This window comes from Opisthocomus hoazin, chromosome 6 (assembly GCF_030867145.1).
Source record: "Opisthocomus hoazin isolate bOpiHoa1 chromosome 6, bOpiHoa1.hap1, whole genome shotgun sequence".
NCBI classification, from domain to species: domain Eukaryota; kingdom Metazoa; phylum Chordata; class Aves; order Opisthocomiformes; family Opisthocomidae; genus Opisthocomus; species Opisthocomus hoazin.
In genome coordinates, this window is record NC_134419.1 from 80498834 (window position 1) to 80518738 (window position 19905).

A 19905-nucleotide genomic window follows, 5' to 3' on the forward strand; every position below is an offset into this window, starting at 1 on the left:
GATTATATTTCTACTTCTGTGCATTTATTTCTCGAACTTAGTGACTGTCACGCTCCCTAGGGTGTAATGTAGGATGAGGCTCTCTTTTTCTACTGCTGCTTGGGAAAGCTGTGAGCTTTCAGAAACGTTGAAGTGAGTGACACTGAGTTTGCATTTGGAAGTTGTCTGTGCAAACATATGTAATGAAAACAATAGTGTTTAAGTAAAAGTTCAGATTTGGAAGGATCTACACTTTTCCTTACAGGTTTTCTTTTGACTCACAAATAGTTCTTGTTGTCGTGTTTGATCCTGATTGGTTTGTCTACATTGACTTTGCAATTTGGTAAACCAATAATGTGAAAATTACGTGTAGGGTATCATCTTTTTGTTTGTCGACTGTGAATGTAAAGCTGGTACAAAACACCACAGCAGTAGTACCCATCTGATGGGCTTTCTTCAGCATCGTCTGTGTAGTCTGATATTTAGAGCACAGCAATGGGAGTCCTTACAAGTCTGTTTGAAGGTTAAAAGAAAAAGAAAAATTAAGTCAAAGAGATTTGAATATAATTGTCAAGAATTTGCCATAAACTTTTAAAGACACTATAGGAGACTGAAATCGTGATCAAAAATCTTAATCTAAACAATTCCAGTGAAATAGCTGTAATGGTCATGCTGATGGACCTGAAACCAGTTTTTGAGGAAGCCTGGTTACTCTGGTCAAACAGAACTTGATTAAAGGTTTTGGTTTTCATTAAATAAGTAGAAAACCAAACATAGCAAATGCAGGGAAAAATAGCGTCTCTTTCTCTCTGAGTGGAGTACAGATTGTAGGGAAGAGATTAAAAGGGCTCTGGGTACTGCCTGGGGCTGCACCCTTAGAAGATACGGCCTTGGAAGGGCCAGCGTGATGCTGTGCAACGCCAAGAAATCTTTCAAGCTGAGGGTTCTGGGGAATCCCTTAGCCCACATGGGGCTCTCAGGGCTATTTAAGTCGGGCACTTAGAAATTCTGGTTGGTTGTACTTTCTGCTCAAGTCGATGTGCAAAGTCCAGCCAGCCAGTTCTCGTCTGTGCTCATTTTGGAGCTCAGAGTTTTCACAAAGCGCGTCACAAATTTTTTCTTTCAGCTTAAAAAATGAGCCCATTCTTAGCTAAAAATAAACTTCACAAAATAGAACCTGCCTTCTATAATTCATCTGCTTTCTTCCATTCCCCTCTGAGTGAAACTAAAAAGAAATGTTCCAGGCCGTTAATTTGGTTTCATTTAGTTCACTTTCCTTATTTTCTTTTTGAATGAAAGGCTTCTTACCCCGTCTAAATATATTTTCTGTTTTTCCTTTTTTGAAAAGACTTCTTCCCAGTCCAAATATGTTTTTGCACCAGGCTTAAAGCTTTCTTTTGGCTGTTGGGTGTAATTTCGTAGGAAATGGAAACACGGGGGAGAAGAGAGACTACTTAGATGTTCATTTTGAAAAGCCGCTTGTTTTCGGGACGTTACCAACTCATGTGGTATCCATGTGTTCGCAAGCTTGCTGCTTTTTCTTATAAGCCTGACCAATACAGTAGGCAGTGTGACATAAATAGACTTTGAATGGAAACTCGGCATGAAAAGAAACTGTTTTAGTGGGATTCAGAATTCCAGGAAAAGGTCAAAACGGCTTTTAATTGAAGGGAGCGGCGGCGTGCGGTGCGCGTGTCCTGTTGTTCTAACAGGGATCCCACGTGGCTCTGCAGTCTCGGAAAGCTGTGCTGTTTCGGGGGGTAGGGTTTCTGTTTGTGGTTCCGAGTCACAAATCGGGCCTGGGGCTGCGAGGGCAGGGGAGGGCGGCAGGAGAGCAGGGCACTGGGCGCTCGGAGAGAGGAGACTCATGGAAGGGTGCTCGGACCTTTTTCTTGTGTCTCTCCTTGCTGTCGTTCCTGGAGCCCTTGCTCTTTGCTGGGTCCCTGAGGGCTTGAGCGGGGGCTCCTGCCTGGGCAGGGGAGAAGGACCCTGAGCAGACACGGCTGCTGCAGGGCTGCGGGTGGGGGGAGATGGAAACCAGTGGGGTTCGGGTTAGGGGATGGGGAGAAACCGGTGCATGGGTGTTAAGGGATTGAGCACTGGAGAGGACAGGGAAAAGATTCATTTCAGTTACATTACAAAGAGAATGAGGTAATTTAATGAAGGACAGAGCATGGAGAGAAAGGATGGGAAGAAGGCCAAAGAGTCTGGAAGACATGAAATATAATGTGCCTATTTTTAGAGAGAAAAATAAGAGGAAGATAAGTTGTGTTTCCACTTGATTGTTATTTCCAGTCCTTCAAAACTTTAAATTGTTTCATTTATAAGGAGGTGACCGGGCAGGAGCTTGAGGCGGAGGGCTGAATTGCAGCATTGTGCCATAGAGTGGTAAAAACAGAAAGAAAGGCTGTGGTGGTGCCATATGGGGGACGGTGGCGGAGGGCACGGCGGTGGGGAGCGTGGCCAGGCCCTTCTTGCTGGCGAGGCGGCAGTCAGGCGAGCTGCGCGCGGCCGGGGGCACGGGGCAGAGCCGGCCTCGGGGGCAGCCCCAGCCGCCCCGCTGGCACCCCAGCTCCCGGAGCTGCCTGCCAAGGGGCTTGCCTGGCACCTTCCCGTGCTGTTTCTCAGATTTGTGTTTCCGTCGTCACTTCTTCAGAGCTTGCCCTGCTCTGGGGGACCCCAGGAGGAATTGACCTGCAGGCGGGACAGCTGTGGTCTGCACCAGCCCTGTCGTTTCATTGGGCTTTTGTCACCTCTTTCAGAAAATCTCAGTTGTGAACTGTGATGATCCATTGGCCCCTTGCTTCTTACCTGCAATTAACAGAAGTACAGAATTACTTGTTTTACAGAATTAACTTGTTTTAAAACTGTCTCCTGGGTGCCGGGCCTTCAGCTGCAGGCCGGTGTTTGGCAGCATGCCTGCCTGCTGCCGTCTCCGGGGCAGGACGGCGGGCAGTGCTCCTCGGTCTCAGTGGGGACAGGGACGGACCCGCAGCCGGCCCGGGGCCATCGGCACTGCGGGGCTCCCCGACATCCCTCGCCCCCCGTGAGCGCTCTGGACTTTGCGACTTTGGTGGTTTTGTGGTGGTTTTGTTGTGCTGCACAGGTGAGGAGAAGGGAAGGAGGAAATTGGGACCCTCGGACACCTTTTGGCGATTTGCTTTATTTCGTTGCACCTGGCTAAGTTCTGTAATTATTTCTATAAATACCTCCCCCTGTGAGACTTTGTGCTCTGTTGTTAATTAGTTTAAAGGGGTGTGCTGGCAAGCAAAGTTGTAAAATTAGGTGTACCTCTACTTAGTGACCTGAATTCATTTCTCCTCTTTCTGTTTGAACGCTGGCCTGTGCCAGCAAATTTAAACGCTGGCGGGTGTCAGGAGGGGTTATCCTGGCAGGGTATGGAGCTGTGTTGAATTTTGTTCCCAAGGAGCCAGGTGTCCTTTCCTCATGAGCTGAGCTTCTCGATGCGCCTGGTGAAAGCACACAGCAGCTCCATAGAGGACATCTTCCATCCACTTCCAGGAGTTCCAGGCAGTGACTGTTGGGGTTGAAAATAAGAAAGACCATTTTAAAAAACAAACAAATGAAAATCCAAACTCCAAAGCACTGTTCCTCCACATGAATCTAATTGCAGGCTATGTGTGCTTTTTCATAAATACATGTGTTGGTAGATACTGTGATCGCTAAATGTGGCAACAGGAGTGCTGTTAGCAGCTTTTATTTTAATCATCACTTGTGGCTGACTCCTGCTTGTGTTCAAAACTCATTCCTGGCCTACCTTCAAAATGTAGCTGCTGTAGATTTGTTTCACGTAAGTTTGAGATCTTGAATTTTCTGGGGAGCTCTGAGTTTTCTGTGTGTATTTGTATCTCCTCCAGTGGGAGGTATGGATTGATACAGTGATGCTCTCCATTTATAATATCTGCCGTCCAAGGATCTCAAAGCTGTAATGAGGACAAGTAAATAGTATTGCCCATCTCTTAGCAGGCTGGGTAGCAGAGGTGGAACAAGCCAGTGTGTTGTTGGCTTTCTGCCGTGACTCATCTTGTGGGGCCACCCAACACGGAAAGCTCCGGTGATCCCTGGTACGTCTCCGAGAGCTGCGGTGGCAGAGCTGCCACCAAGAGCTAGGGCCATCTGGTTTTGCACTCCTGTGGCCTCTCGCTGCTGCTTCAACACGAGTCCACGTTAGATGGTATTTTGATGGTGTCTCGCTGCTCTAAGTTGTAGGTATGTGCCCCTGACACTTTGCTACAAGCGATGTGCCAGGGTGTCAGAAGAACTAGGAGCACAGGAAGCAAAATCCAGTGACCCTGTGTCCCTTCTCGGGAGTGAAGTCATTATTCCTCCCTGTAACAGGTATGTCCTTTGGGTGCTGCGCTGGGGAGGGGAGCTGGCAGTCATAGAAGAACTGGGTAGCAGTAGAAGAGTTGGGTAAGCCTTGGGGCACTGTGAGGAGCCTCCGTAGGCTGCTCATCTGAGGGACTGCTGTCACTGCTCGGGATTCAGTTTGGCAAATTTTTCAGTATTTGATCTGATTTCTCAAAAACAATCTTTCCCGGCATATGGGAGGTAGGTGCGGAGCTGCTGGAGGGCCCTAGAGCCGTCTTGTCAACTTCCCTCTGATGTACTGGGTTGTTTTCATGTTTAATCTTACAATGTTTTCATTTAGTCATGTAGCAAATGGGGGAGCGTCTACCACTTGCAGTAGTATTTGAAAACAAAAGTAAGGCTGTGCTTTAGCTTCTCCCCTGGGATTCCTCAAACATGAATAACTTGCTTTAGATGTTCTTGACTGGTAGCAATTTTTTCTCCCTTAAAAAGCTATAGCTAATATAAAATTATGTGAATAGCTACGCCATCCTAACTTACAGATTTGCACTCGGGTTTAGATGAAAATATCAAAACATGCTAAATAAAAATCTTACGTTTGTGCTTAACGTAGAATGACTGTGTCTGAAACTAGGTGAGGCTCTCGGTGAAGTCTCCCACACTCCGGAGTGCGTTTGCCTCAAATTCAGGTTTGCGTTCTTTGGGATATTGTGTCACCCGTCATCTAGCTCCTGTCTGTAAATACAGGCTGAAGTGGGGTTTGGTTTTCTTCAGTGGATTTACAAAAATGGATGGCTTCTGTTAATTTCGGGTTATTCTTAGAATTCAAGAGGTCTCCAGGACATCTTGCAACTGGCATAAATAAAATAGAGAAGTGAGGAGTGCGTGGGGTCTGTTTAACATGAAAATTGCCTGCTACCTACTGAGTAAGGCCATACTTTGCTTTGAAAATATGCAGCACTGCTGAAACATGCTTGTAGCCTAACACAGGACTTGCTTACCTAGTTTTCGTAACTACCAGAAGAATTTAATTAGGAATTTCATGATAGCCAAGGTCTTGCTTTCTAGATAGTTTGGCCTTTTGATTTAGATCATACAGAAATCACACACAGAGCATGTTTTCAATTTGTATGTGTTTTGTAGAGTGATTAAGAAAAATCCAATAAATCTTGTGCTATCTTCATAACTTCAGGTTAAAAGTCAGCTTGAAATCGCAGTGGTTCCTCGTTTTCTTGGTTTTTTGTTGCTGCTTTTATAAAAGCAACTGTTCTTACTTACTGTTACCCAGTGGCTTGTCTCATTAAGTTCAGAATGAGTAGAAAAAGAGTTGAGTTGCTAAATAAGCAGTTAATGAGATGCCATTTTCAGAGGGACTATTTTATTGCCTGCCTGCCGCCTTCAGTTTTTATTTGTCTGCAGCTTCCTTATTCTGGCTTTGTGTTGCGCTACTCAGCTGAGGGCCAGGGCATGGGTGGGAGACATGGAAGTTTTCTTCTGTGTGTTTATTAATTTAAGATGTCCCTGAGCTCGGGCCGAGATTCACCAGGATTGACTTCAGGCGCAGAACAAGGGGCCTCTGCTCTTGCTTGTGCCAGGCCCCGTGCCCCCACACAGAGAGCACTAACTTCCAGAGGAAATACTAAGAGAGTTCATTGCTAGAAAAAATAGTTGTTCCTGAGGAGTGAAAATTTCACCTTGCTGAAAGCATTCTCTGAATTCCAGAACTGTCAAGAAGGAGCAATCAACAGAAGGGAGGTGACGGATAGCAAGGGATAAATGTGGTGCTTTTATCCCCTCCGCCTTTCAAAAAACTTCTGTAGACTTGTAGAGTTTATAGGTTTACAGGACTGGATGACTGTTGTAGACTTGCAGACAAAAAAATGTGGTGTGTTTTGGTGGTTTTTTTGGGGTTTTTTTTATGTTTGGTTTTTTTTTTACTAACAAATCTTTATAGCCACCTATGGGCAAATCTTCATGCAACAAGCAGTCACTATAAATTAGTAAGTTTAAAGTTGTATCCAACTCTGAAAATAGCATGCTTGAGGAGAAAAGAGAGCAGAACAGACATTTGATGCCTGCATGTTTGCCTCCAGGCAGCTGGTGTCATGACTGTTACTAAAGGGAGGATGTTGAGGCATCCCTCTGGTCTTTGGTTCAGTACATTCTGCTGCCTGCCACACATACTGTCCATTCCCGCTGTTTCTGGGAGAGAAAAGTCTGATTTGGGTTTTTATTCCCCACTATGATGCAAAAATTATCCAGAAGTCTTGTTGCTGAAGATAAAACTCAACAAATGTTTCTCTTGTAGCTGTGCATTTGATGTGTGAAAACTGGTAATCTGCCTCCATAGTCATGTCTAGGGTGGGCTGTGTTTCTGAAGAGGCAGAACTTTGTAGTTTTGCTGCTTCAGTTTTCGTAGCTTCTGGAGCAATCTTGAAATGCTTCTCCCAGCTTGTCCTTGACAGGAGCTCCAATGTGCTCGAGCCCGCGGCAAAAGCACGGTTGTCCCTCTGAGCCAATTCGTTAGCAGCACATCCGTAGAACTTGAAGCTCCGTTTGCAGGAGCTGGGTATCAGCAGTTCATGTGAAGTTTCTGATATCCAGCCAGTGAATGTGTACTTTCAAAAGCACGTATTTCAGTAGAAATCAAGTGTGTTGATTTAATTGCTTGATAACCTTGTGAGTGTACGAATGCTGAGAAGTCATATACAAAATGTACCACCTTAGTGAAAATCTGCGAAGAGGGGACTCGGAAACAAAAGGGAGAGGTCTTTGCATTGGTGCTTGAGGAATAACACCCTTGCATTTGTACTTTTTTTCTTTAATTGTGGAAAAAAACCTCCCCACTTGAATGCACTGAGGAAAGCAATAACTATGGGACTATTATTACAAAAATGCATTACTGTTATTATTAATTAATTTTTGTGTTTTGTTTTTCAGCCAGAAAATTTACAGAAGAATTGGCTTCGGGAATTTTATCAGGTAATGTAGAACTTATTTTCTCATGGAGTTCTAAGCACGTTTGCTTAGTGGCTTAATAATGTAAAGATCTTTTGCTTTTGAAGTCGCTAACTGTTTTATAGTCAAAACCGGTCCTAAAGAGTATGTCTCTTTCTGGATTTCTTACAAATGATTATAAAAGTTCAGTGTATAAGCATAGTTTATTCTCATTGACAACCCTCTACCTAAAAAAAGGTTTGATACTTTATAAAAAAGACTTTAGTTTGGCATGAAATGGGCTTTTAAGTCTCCTGAGTAAGAAATGTATTTGAGTAATTAAAAAAAAAAAAAACAAAAAAAACCCACCAAACAAATAACCCTGTTGGCAAGTCCAGTTTACATTTATACTGAAATCTAACAACTTCTGGTGTTGGTTTGTAATATATAGGGCCTGCTGTCCATGGGTTTTCTTGTTCAGGCAATGCGAAAATACTGAAACTGAACCGATGTTATGTGTTGCAAATTTCAGGTGTGGGTTATTTTGGGTTTTTTTAAGCATAAGAGCCACTCTAACACATTGTGTTATTGCAGTAGAGACTTGTTTAACTTGCTGAGTTCACGCAGAAACAGCTACCGAAGCAATGGGAAATGAGCAGTGGTGGACCACAAAGGTGTCATCCCTGCTGAGTACTGAGTGACGTTTCACTCTGAGAGCTCGGATCGCATCTGCCAGAACGGAGCGAGTCTGAGATTCCTTTATTCATTTTCACATCTCATATACAAAAATGGTCAAAGCAACAATATTCTGCTGTTCAAGTTTTAAGGGGAAACTGAATACAGAAAAAATTACTAGCAACGTTTTATCTTTTGCTTTTTTGTAACTGAAAAAGTCCTGTAATTATTTATCTGGTCAGGTTACTGGTGCAGCCTATGCAATGCTGTCAAATACTGCAGTTAGCTTTTTGTGGCAAGTTTAGTGGATTTGCAAAAATCGAAGATGCAATAACCACTCTTACATTCCTCACTATCTCTTGACTTCACAGAAGATGCATCTGTTTTATTTTTCTTCTTCCATCTTGATTGATTACTGCTATATGTACATGATGCTCACACTGTGCAGGCTTTCAGCTAATTCTGATTTAAACCATCTCCACATCTTCAGGGAGATTCTTTCTGTGAAGAAAATTCAGTATACCTTTAAATAGATAGAAACTTCTTTTACATTGCTGCATATTTTTCAGCATCATATGACTTATTTGTCTGTCTTTATCAAGGAGACACCTTACATGTTCACTTGTTTCGTGAAGTGGGGTGAGCACACAGAAAGGCCTCCAGAGGGTTTGTGGACAACAGGAAGAGGAGGGGAGAGGAACGACCCGCTGGTATCCTAGAGCTGAGACCACTGGCATGTAACTGGACCTGGTCTGTCTTTGGGCCAGTGAATATTTTCTATACAATGTTCAAAATGAGCAGAAAACGACTCGTTAACACTCCCCTGTGGCCAGTGAAGTCCAGGGTCCCGGCTAGCCAAAGTGTAGCTGGAGGAGGCTTGAGCCCCTTCCTCAGCTGCAGTAGTTTTGCTGCGTCCACCCTCCCTCTCTGTGCCACTGCCCTCCATATCTGCAGTTGGAGAAAGCTGTATTTAAAAGAAAAAAGGAGGGTGGGTGGGGGGAGGAAATAAAGTTTAGCAGTTCTGCTGGTTGCTGGTAACAGAGCAGCAGTCCTCGGCGTGTTTTGAGGAACAGTGCTGCTCAGTAGCCTTGAACCCTCCTTCCTCTCTTCTGTGCGTGCGGCAGGATGATGGCTGTTTACATTGTGTTCACAAATGCAGTAGGAAGTGGAATAAAACTTTATAAAAAGCTCCTTAGGGAAGAGACTAACACGCTTGTACCAATAATAGTGCAGCACAGTCCTGAATTAGGTTATGTAGCAACCTAGCAAATGTACAACAGAATTTTTTTTTTTAGTTTGAATTCTGCATGCTTTGTTGAAAACCTCTGCAAATCGAAGTTCGTCAGAAGTACTGGAAAATGTCTCTTAATACTTCTTCGTAAACTCGAAACCCAGATAAACCGCAGACCACAATTTTTTTCCATTCTTCTGAGGAATTCAATTTGCATATGTAGTTGTGTCAATACAGTTTGCATAACTTCTGAGGATTAAGTCCTTTTGTAAGCAGTCAAAATGATCTCCACAAAAAAGGAAGCGCAATTACCACTCTGTTTAAAATGTTTCTAGAAATTAAACCTACAATAGAAACACGCCTTTGAATTGATGTCAAAGAACATATCGATGAAGGAGCAGTTTTGGGGCTTGTTTTTAAGTTTTAGTAAATTAAAATATGGGATTTTAATTGCTATGGTAGGTAAATATAAGTCACTTAATTTAGGTATCATCACTGCTAATATGCTGTATGCATTTCTGAGAATATGGTAGCATGTGGAAGACTAAAATAACATTCAAATGTCACATGCTAAAATTTTAACTTCTGCCATTAATCTACAAATATCCTACACTATTACCATGAAAAATATGGAAGATCTAATGCTGTTAAATGAAACTGTTTGTCCAAGAAATAAAAACAGGAAAAAATATTTTAAATAAACTTTCAGGGGTGTTTTTAATGACAGCTTACAATGTAGCAGCCTGTAAAGCAGCATATTACTTGATCACTTTTGTTGACAACACAGTTGATACGGCTGAGTTGTTGTTTTGCGTGATGTGTCTTCCTTGGATTCATCGGTCTCCAGTCTTGTAAAAGTGGAGCCCACATTTTGGATGACATCTGACTTGATAGTTTAAAACTGATATAACTATCAAATACTGGGTAATTTTCTAGCTGTTCACTATTATTGCTGCTTTTCCCCCAAGGAAAACCAAAACAAGATGAAGGAAGAGTTCAGCTGAACTCAGTTCCAGATATTTATAGGTACTGGCCTCTGGCATGTGCCCCAGAGGAGGTGGTGGCAGAGCCTTTCCCATGCACATCATGCAGCACTGGAATAGGCAGCAGCCGTGATGCGCTGCTGACAGCAGGCTCCTAGGAGGAAAGAGGGGCCTGGATCTCAGAAACTTGCTTGTTTCCCATCACTAAATACATAGCGAAGCTTTTCCTCCTCGCTGCTCTGCTTTTTCTATTTGATCCAATGGGTGAATACATGGCATTCGTTTTCAGGCTTCATAACACTTTTCCTTATGGTATAAGCCGTAGGCATTGTATTTTTGTTATGTGTAGATAAATAAGAAGGCTTAAAGCCAGCCAGTTTTTGCAAAAAAAGTAGTAGTAGAAAAAGGAAGTCGGCGTCTCCAGTAGTGCTCTAGTAGTGAGCTGCTTTAGGAACAAGAGGAGGCTTCAGAAAGACCCATCCACTTGTCCGTGAATGCTTCACAAACCGATGAAAGCACATCATCGAATTGAAACACGGTATCATAAAAAACATTCACCACATGATTGAGGAACATGATGTTCTGTCTCTTCTGTGGATTAAAACATGAACTTTAAAGTTAGCTTATTTTAAATTAACCTATAAAGTAGAACGAAATAAATGTCAGCCCTCCTCCCATGTTCCTCCTTTTCTCCCTGTGCTCCATCCACTCCCAGAGGTGGTGCGTGAAGCATACGTGGGCTCATGTGATGGCAACCTGAGAGGTTTAACCTCCCTGAGCCTCCTGCCTCTGGTTTGGCGTAGGGTAAGGTGGTGATTGTTTGAAGGTGTAGATTCTTCTGAGCATCTGTTGTCAAGTAGTGATACTCTTCAGAAGGAGCACAGAGTAACTGAATCTGTGATTTGTGTGCTCTGGCTTTGGGATTCCTTCAATTTGTGTTTTCAGCTTTCCTCTGTGAAGCCAGAAAAGTACCTGTCCTGTAGGGAAGTGGTGAATATTGTTTGCTTCATTCAGCTCTAAAAGCTAAGCTTCAGGAACTTGCCGTCTTGAAATACGGCAGTTTGAGAATTGCCCCAGTGAATGTTTTTTTCCTTCTATAGTTGTCATCAAATTTTGCATCATATGGCCTCTTGACTTAACATCACTGAATTAATTTTTTTAATTTGTAGACATGAAGATGGCCAGGAGTATCTTTCCTTGGTCTGTAGTGTTTTGAAGGTCAGCTCCCTTCAGACAGACAGGGTTTCTACCTCGTGCCTGCTCCCAGCCCTTCTCGGCTGTCCCTGTGCCTGTACCAGCGCTGCCACTGCCATCCCCTTCCGCACCCGCCTGTGCCAGGCATGGGGTCTGGGGTCCGGGCGGACGGATGGGGCTGAGGGCAGCAGGACCGCGGGAAACCGAGCCTGGAACTGGCAGCTCCTCTGTGGCTTAATTTAGGACTGCGAAGCCTTGAAAGTTGAAGGATACTCCCATGTGCTGAAGAACCCCCCCGTTTTTGGAGGAGAATGGGAGAGTGTGTGTAGTGGGGCTGACGGAGGCCATGTGGTGATTTTCTGCAGCTCTGTCTTACCTCTGGAGCAGAGAAAGTACAAACTGTGCTTTGCTTTTTGCCTTGAGAAGAGAAGGAGCACTCAAAGAGCTGGCTGCCATCTGAGATCGCGTGTTTAAGCTTAGAGTTGGAATGGACGGCGAGTGGTTATGCTTACTCTCTATCTAAAACATGCTTTGATTTGGGGGTGGGAGCTAGGGTAGAGCTTCCAGTAACAGATGAAATTATTTTTTCATTTCCTCATTTGTTGTTGCAGTCTTTCTTCTTTGTGCAAGGAAGCCATCGAGATCATGGCACTGATCAAATGCCCATCAGTAGCCATAGACACTGCTGCTGTAGATTGATATCTACCCATTTGTAATACAGATTTTGATAGGTATATTTAAGCCCCATTTATTCCAAGTTTGATGGCGCTCTCTGAGCTTTACTCTCAAAGTCCCTTTCCACTTGTTGGTCGCAGCTGATTTTGCTGAAAGCATCTTTGCTTGAAAGAAGACGTGCTTGTGCTTGAAAAGGCCCAGAGTCCTATGTCATAGTGAAATCTTAGGTGATGTCTGTGACTTCAAACCTAAAAATAGGTCAGCTACTTTGCTTTGAATGGGGTCGAAAGAGAAAGGTGATTTAAAACAATTTTTTAGTGTGCTATAGATGGAGTTGAATAGGAAACACAACTTTCTGAGATGGACTACAGTCATAGAGTTTTGTTGTAATTGGTGTCTGATCTGCAACAGTCAGGCTATCAGTGCATGTACTGGTGAAACTTCACTGTAATATACTTAAAACCTTTTACCACCCTACCTGTGTGATTACTAAACAGTTCACAGTTTTTCTTCCAGCATGTTTGTCTTTTTTCATGAACATTCATAAAATCTTGGAATCTTGCCTTTCATTAAACTATTTGATCATAACCTTTAAGAATCTTGATAATCTCCGTGGCTGCATAGTGAGTTATTCTAAATGCTATGGCTTTGCAGACTGTGTTTTATTTTGTTTAGCCCCTAGTAATACGACAGTCACATTTTGCAGATATACAACGTATGAAGCTGGCAACATTTCCTCAGTTGAATGCTTTTGGTGACTCCTGTAACTGACTGGTCAGTATAGGCTCTAGGCCACCGAAGTTGTTGGAAGGAGTGTCCCTGAAAATAGGGAAAATAGGGAATACTGTAATGGGATAAAGTATCTATGAGAAAAGATACCCAGCCTACTGGGCATCATGTTTAGGGAAGGAGGAGAACAAACACAGAGCAATCACTTTGCAGAAAATCCCCCAAATACCTCGCGGAGGTGATTAAGAGAAGACAGTTTGCCCGTCAGGAGAGCCGTGGTTGCGGGTGCTGTTTCCTTGGGCTTGTGCAGTAAATGGTGTCCTTGTTCAGAGCTCAGCTGTTCACTCCTAGCTCTCGGGTGGCAACAGCTGTGACCTGGACTTGCGCTGATGGTGTGGGTACGGAGCAAAAAGGCACAAGGTTGTCGGCATGTTCAGGAGCAGCTCAGCGTGTCGCATGCTGCGGTGGGTTTGCTGGGCTGGAGAAATGTGTAAGCGTTTTGTGAAGGCGAGCAGGATCCCTGCCAGCGTCACGCAGCAGCTCTGGAAGGACGGCCTGGGGCAGCTGTGCCAGCCCGGCTCTGCTGCGGCAGTGCCACGCAGCCGCTGTGTGCAGCAAAATCAGTCTGCAGTTGGGAAACTCCTCCGGCTCCCGTGGTGTAACTGTCCCTGGCATCAGCCTGAGCCCTGCAGAGCGAACCGGGCGGCTCGGGAGCGCGCCGTCTTGTGCTTTGCACTCCGGTGCGTCACCCTGCACACCACGCTGCACGACGCCCAGCACCAAAATCTGTGTGCGTGTTGGAGGTGGAAGCAGGCGCTACCGGGGAAGGATGTTGCAGAATCCCAGGGTTTGCAGAGTTTCCTCTAGTTTCTAATGTTGGAAGCAGAAAATAGTATTTGCAGTTGAAAACAATCCACTGGTATCAAGATAAGTCTTGTAAGCAAGTATGTCCTACCATGCCCTTGATAGTCAGACATCATAGCGAGTGAGGGGGGGGAAAAAACCTTCTTATAAGGAGGCAGAATTCAGTGAAGTCCTAATGCTGGTTGTTATGCCTCATCTCTTCACTGTGAATAGTTACTGGTAGCTCAAGTCTTAAATATTTTAGTTCAGACTCCCATCCTCTGTTCAGTAAAAGGTCGCTTACCCCAGAGACATACCTTGGAACCGAGGAGGGAAGGTGGCTGGTGGGAGGAGGGTGAAAACAGATTGTGAGTGTAGCATGTGGAGCATTTTGTGTGACAGGGAAGAGCTTAGTGCGTAACAAGAAATGAGATGATTTGATGAACTAGATGTTATGCAAATGACAGAGTATCCACGGAATATGCAAATCGGATTATTGACCCACTTGTGTAAAGTGCCGGGTACGCAGGCTCACAGCCTTACTGTCAGTTTGCAGGAAAAAAATACGGGGGGAAAAAAGAAGCTGCAAGAGCATCCAGGAAGCTGTTAGCAAGGGAGGGGGCCATAGGGGCACACAGAAAGGGGTTTTGTTGATTTATTTATTTACTTAAGGGTTTTTTCTTTTCACTCCCTTCTTCCCCATCCCTTGTACTTCCTGCAGCTGCATTGGGCCTGGTGTTTGGGGCGGGAGCACTTTTGGAGCTGGAGCTATTGTAAATCTTTACTGATTTTGGTAACTATCTTTGCGTGTAGCATTCATAGCAAATTGCCATTTTGGAGTAAAGTGTGCAGGCACAGAGGGTTTTTTCCCTAATGCAGCTTGCCATGTTGCTTAATGTGTTTGTGAGTATTTAGAGCCTTTATTTGTAGCAATACAGAAGTTAAAAGTTTACCCAAAGCTAATGGTCATCTTGGTATTGCTGCATGGAAACTTTCTTTATTATCCTTTTCAAAAGAAGAAGGAAAACAAACAAACAAACAAAAAAAACCCACCAAAACCCAGCTACTCAGAAAGTTTGTTTATTAAGTATTTTAGTGGACTTAATCCTGTTTGTTTAACTAGACAGGGTGATTAACCAGAGCGGTCTGTCGCAGATGCCAGCAGCCTTTGCGAGTTTACATCTTGGCCTGTTGTCCGATGGTGCTTTTTTCTCAGGCAGGGTTGCTGGGGTGGGTTGGGTATTCGTGTCCCAGCCCGGGAGCAGGGCAGGTCGCACGCCGCTGGGCACCGGAGCCTTCCTGCAGGCAGCCGGGATGGGACGCAGACACCGAACGGCGCTGGGGCCTGCGAACATCCTTCCTCCAGTTACTTCAGGGACACAGAGTAGTAGGGAGGATGTAAAGCTGCCTACCCAGCTGGTGATCAAGTGTTCCTACGTTACTTTGTAAGGGTTTAAGAAAAAATCCCTTGAAGAATTACTTGGAATGACCCTGCAGTGTAATTAACGATGAAGAGCTCAAAACGCCAGTCCTGGAGTTACTCTGCTGCGCGTGCCTGACCGATAATTGCAGGTCAGTCTCTTCCTGTCCCTAGTTTATGCATTGGATTAAACTCTGTTAAAATTTCAGTAGCAATAGCTAGATAATGACTTCCTTGGCTGTGGCCACACTGCTGTGTGTTATTGTACCAGAGGTGATGTTCAGCTGTGTGCGTTGAGGTCGTACAGCAGTAACCCCTTCACACAGGCTTTTCTGTCTTTAAATAAGGGCTTTATGCCCCCAAAGCACAGCTTTGACTTGCAGGTGCAGGGGGGAGCGCTTCTCCCCTCCGTAGATCAGATGCTGGGGCATTGCGATCCTCAGCCTCGCGTGTCACCGATCTCCGCTCCCCAATGAGCAAGGCAGAGGGTTCGCTACCATATCTCTTAACGTAAAATTTTTTAACAACTGGGATCAAGTCTATCAGGCCATTCACGCCAACAGACTGTGGATAACGTAACTAAATTTTTGTGAATCGGGAGACCGAATTCAAAGTTCCACGGGCAGCCTTGTTTCCAGTGTTTCTTAACTGTAGAGGAACACTTCCAGGTTTAACAGTGTTCCTCTGTCATGACTAAGGTGTAATGTCAGATATTTCATGTCCATAGAAGGGCCTGTCTCAGGGACAGGGAATTTCAGAATGCTTTAACCGAAAAACGTGCTATGGCTATCATCAGAGTCTCTTGAGTCACGTAACAAGAGCTAGAAGTTGGATTTGTCAGTTAATATCAAATATGGAAATACAAGGCTTATCTGGACTCAGCTAGGCACTTGTAAAAATCTCCCCCTCTCCCCCCTTGTTTTTTTTTTCTTCTTCAGGCTTACAGGAATTGCAAATACTTTGAATGCTTTAGGCCACAAATGCTAAATTGACTTGTACATATTTCACAGTTCATGAGTAAACTAAAGCTCCTATTTTGACTGTATTGTTACATTTTTTTATTTTTTTAAAAAAGGGCTCCTAGATATGGGAGATCAAGGCTCAAGTTTCTCTTCGGCCTTGCTTGTTTGAAGGTCTAAAAATGACGCCCTCGCTCCTGCGCACGCACTGCCCTCAGACTCGTCTCGCCGTTAGCAGAGCTGGCCGGCTTCGCGGTGTGCGGGGCTGTGCCCTCTCCCAGCGCCGTCGCGGCTCCAGCAGACCTGTACCCGCTCTGCCCTGCGGCACCACGACTGCAGGGCCACTCTCCTCCGCCCTGTCCCCTCTCCTGTCCCCTGCCCTAATAGACAAGGACCTACAGGAATGGAAAGAGATTAACTCTCTATTTTTCACCAGTTTTATATTAAACTCTATTAGAGAATGTTGCTAGATTACCCATGTCCCAAAAAACAACTTCTGACTGTGGCTTCCTTTAGCTATTATTGTGTAGCCAGAAATTGAGAATAATGTCCAACTTTGTAAAAACACTGTGCTACTGTAGATGCAAATTCAGTGTTTACGTGATCTTGTATATGATCTTTAACCTCTGGCAACTGTGAGTTTTCAACCCCAAAGTATTCATTACTCATTATTATGTATGGTTTGTTCTTTCATAACAGTAGAAAACTAGTAAAAGGTAATGAAGCAGAGCCAATTTGCTCTTAGTTGGAGGGTATTTATTATATGAGAGGATGTAACTCAGAGTCAGGTGCGTTTTTGTGGTTTAACCTGCAAGGAATGCCACTGAGGCCTCTCACTGCTGCTATTAAGCCAGTGCGTTTCCTCATTAAAAACAGCATGGTAATTTTTTAATACTTGCTGTGATTTCAAGCTCTCAAGGTTTTGAATCTGAACAAGAAACTCTGTCCTGCATCTTGATGCAGAGTCTGGAAATGTTTTCTGTAGCACAGTAAAGTTGTTCTCCCGTGTTTTCTCAAGGCAGGACTTCCATGTTCAGGGCTCCTGATCATTCGTCAGTGTGAGATAGCTTAGGCCTGTATCCTGTCTGAAACCATTTTGTCTTACCATTTTGTTATTTTTATTAGCTGTGTAAGAAGAGCTGAATGAAGCAAACTGCTGTAGCAGTTAAAAGGAATAACACGACGTGCCAGCACACTTTTGCTGTGTTTGCAATAAGCAGTTACTGGATGCATTGCTTTGAAATAGTAAGAGTTGGATATGTTTGCTTTACAAGACTAAATAGTTACAGCTGTTTTCTAATTATGGTAATTTCATAGAGCTCTCCAAGTAGATAAAATCAGGACTTGAAAGCCAAAACTGACTTGGAGCAATAAAGCACAAGGAGGGTTGGGACTGCGTGCTGTTCAGGGACCACAGATGAGCTCTGTTACGAAGTTCGAGTTCATAGGCTGTGTTTGGTGAATATTTATCTCCAAGATAGTGAAGAAAATGAATGAAGCAGTTAAACTTCATAAAGATGCTTGGTTATTAGTTCATTGCTAATGGACTCTGTGGTTGCAGGCTGCTGTCAGGTGGCCCCTTAAGGTGGTGCCTTAGGAAGAAAGGAGCAGCTATATGGGGACACTTGTCTCTGTTCTGCCGTGCTGATGTTGGCAGAGCCTCCTGCGTGGCATGGGCAGCGTGTCGTGGACTGCAGCCTGTGCCACGAGCCCCCGGTGCTCGGAGCGCCCCGGGAACTCCCGCTGGGTACCGGCCCCACCACCCACGAGTCATTAGAGCTGAGCATTTAAACACGGAGGAGTTCGTCTTGGACTTCGGTTTCCTTTAACAGTTCTTGCTGACAGTTAGACATTTAGACTTTAGGGCAGTTGAAGCCTCTCTCCTGAATGTTGGTAGTTGTAGCCAAAACCCACTTTTTGTATGATCAAAACCACTTTGGATGGGTGTCCTGTCAGTGCTGTGTTTGGTGGTGGACAAGGTACTTAAGAACTTTCTCAGCAAAGCTTTCTCTTAATTGCGTGTAAATCTATAAAATCAACTAGTATTAATGTAAGCTTTCATAGCTATATCAAAGGAAAAGTATGTGCATGTCCTGCTTGAGTATAATTTCTTGGGTTCCAGGTATTTTTTTAGCCATCTGTTCTGTAGTCCGCTTTTTTTTTCAGTTGCACTTTCCATTGGGTCCTGCTCTCGCTCATTCTCAGCACTTACTGATGGTGGCTTGTTTTTAAAGCAAGATTGCTCCGTATCATGGTTAGGCAGAAACCGGTGCTAATGAGCTAACTAAAGTGCACAAAGATCTGCAAACATGTGTGTGGGAGGGAGTATTTACTTTTTTCCTTTATATAGTAACACTTGTCAGTAGCTTACCTCAAAACGCTTCACCGAGCAGGTCGGTGTCAAGATTTGTTTCGATGATGGGGAAGCTGAGGCACAGAGGAGGAAGTGCCTTGTCTGAGATCCTTGGAAACCAGCAGCCACTGTCTCCTCTCTGCGCGTCTCACCTCGCTTGGACTGGAAGTGCTGTAATTCCCTGAACCGGCTGCGTGCTCCGCAAGCAGCCGTGCGCGGCGGCGTGGAGGGGCTTGCTCCCAGCCCCTCGCTGCGCTCCCCCGAGCTGCCCGGCTGCGCTGCTGTCACGAGGAGGTGGCAGCGAAGAGCGGGGACGGGTTTCTGCTTGGCTTTCGCTCGGTGGAAGGCTGCTGCATTTGAAATTTTGCTAATCTTTAATTCATTGCGTTTGAGCTGGATTTTCTAACAAGATTATTTGCGTGGTTGAGAATGGGGAATTTTGCACCCTGTCATCGGATCTGATGACAATTTTTCTCTACCACGGTTTGAAAGAAACATTTTTAAAGACCTTTTTACTGTACGGTTAGTCGCTCTTGGTTTACATAATTAAAAGCGTGACCGCAGAGGTTTATTGTGTGTTCAGAGTTTCAGGGTACCAGCAGCAAAAAAAATCAGTACGAAAGAGAGCTATCCCTGTTATTTTATCAATTATTCTTCGTTGCAGTGTGTTGAAGTTAGGAATCTTCTCCGTAATTGTGCCCATCTCCTGCACATCTGTCTGCCTCCCACCCCCAGAACCAGAACGGGGGAGGATGCTGTGGCCCGCACATGGCACGGGGCCCCCAACCTGCTGGCGCCAAAGCCTGCAGAGAGAGGAGCTAATTTATTATTCTGGTCAAAGCAGCTTGTGGAAACCAGGCCGCTCTTCCTCTGGACGGCCCGCAGACAGCCTGGCCTTTGTGCTGGCTGGGACCACCAAGTGCCACCGAGTCCAAAGTGACAGTGAATTGTGTTGCGGCTCTTCCAGGTGTGATTTACCCTGTGTGTTTGCACCAGCAAGTACTCGATTATTTCAGACTGTTACCCTTCTAAAGAATGGAGATACTTCTGTAGCTTGTGTCTGTTAATTCACAAGATAGTAAGACACGAAATACAAGTTGTAGAGACTCAATATCAACACAGAGACATTTGTAGATGTGTTGTTTGCAATACTGAATATAGTCAACACAGAGAAAATGTATTAGGACAAAATAACATTAAATGTGTGTTTAACGCAGCAGCAAATTTATAAATAGTGTATGTTTGATTTGGTGCATGACCAAAAAAGCATACACTCTAGGTTTTTAATATTATAATTGCATCCTAGTGCTGACTAGTATTTAAGATAGTTGCATTATACAAGACTAACACTTGAAATAGCGTGATGGATTTGCATGCCTCCTGTATTAGGTGCGTGTATATATACCATAGTGTGTGTGTTATTTAAATACTTTTGTAAATAAGATACTCCATAAATGAAAATATGAAATGTGACAGCTAGTCAGCATTCTGTCATCAGCTAATTCAAGATATTTTTTAAAAGTGGAAAAAAAACCCCCACTTAACAAATTAATCCAGGTGTTTGAACTCTTCCAGCTCCCAGACAAAGAGATGTT

At 44.3% G+C, this 19905-nt stretch overlaps 1 protein-coding gene across 5 annotated transcripts in view; it reads left to right on the plus strand.

Annotated features, from left to right (window-relative positions):
* The window catches only part of INPP5A (inositol polyphosphate-5-phosphatase A), a 244062-nt gene that overhangs the window by 49989 nt on the left and 174168 nt on the right, over positions 1-19905 (plus strand). For all 5 annotated transcript variants that reach the window (XM_075424000.1, XM_075424002.1, XM_075424003.1 and 2 more), the window contains exon 2: positions 7252-7293. In XM_075424000.1, the coding sequence (XP_075280115.1) occupies positions 7252-7293 (42 nt within the window). The remainder of the gene's footprint in view (positions 1-7251; positions 7294-19905) is intronic.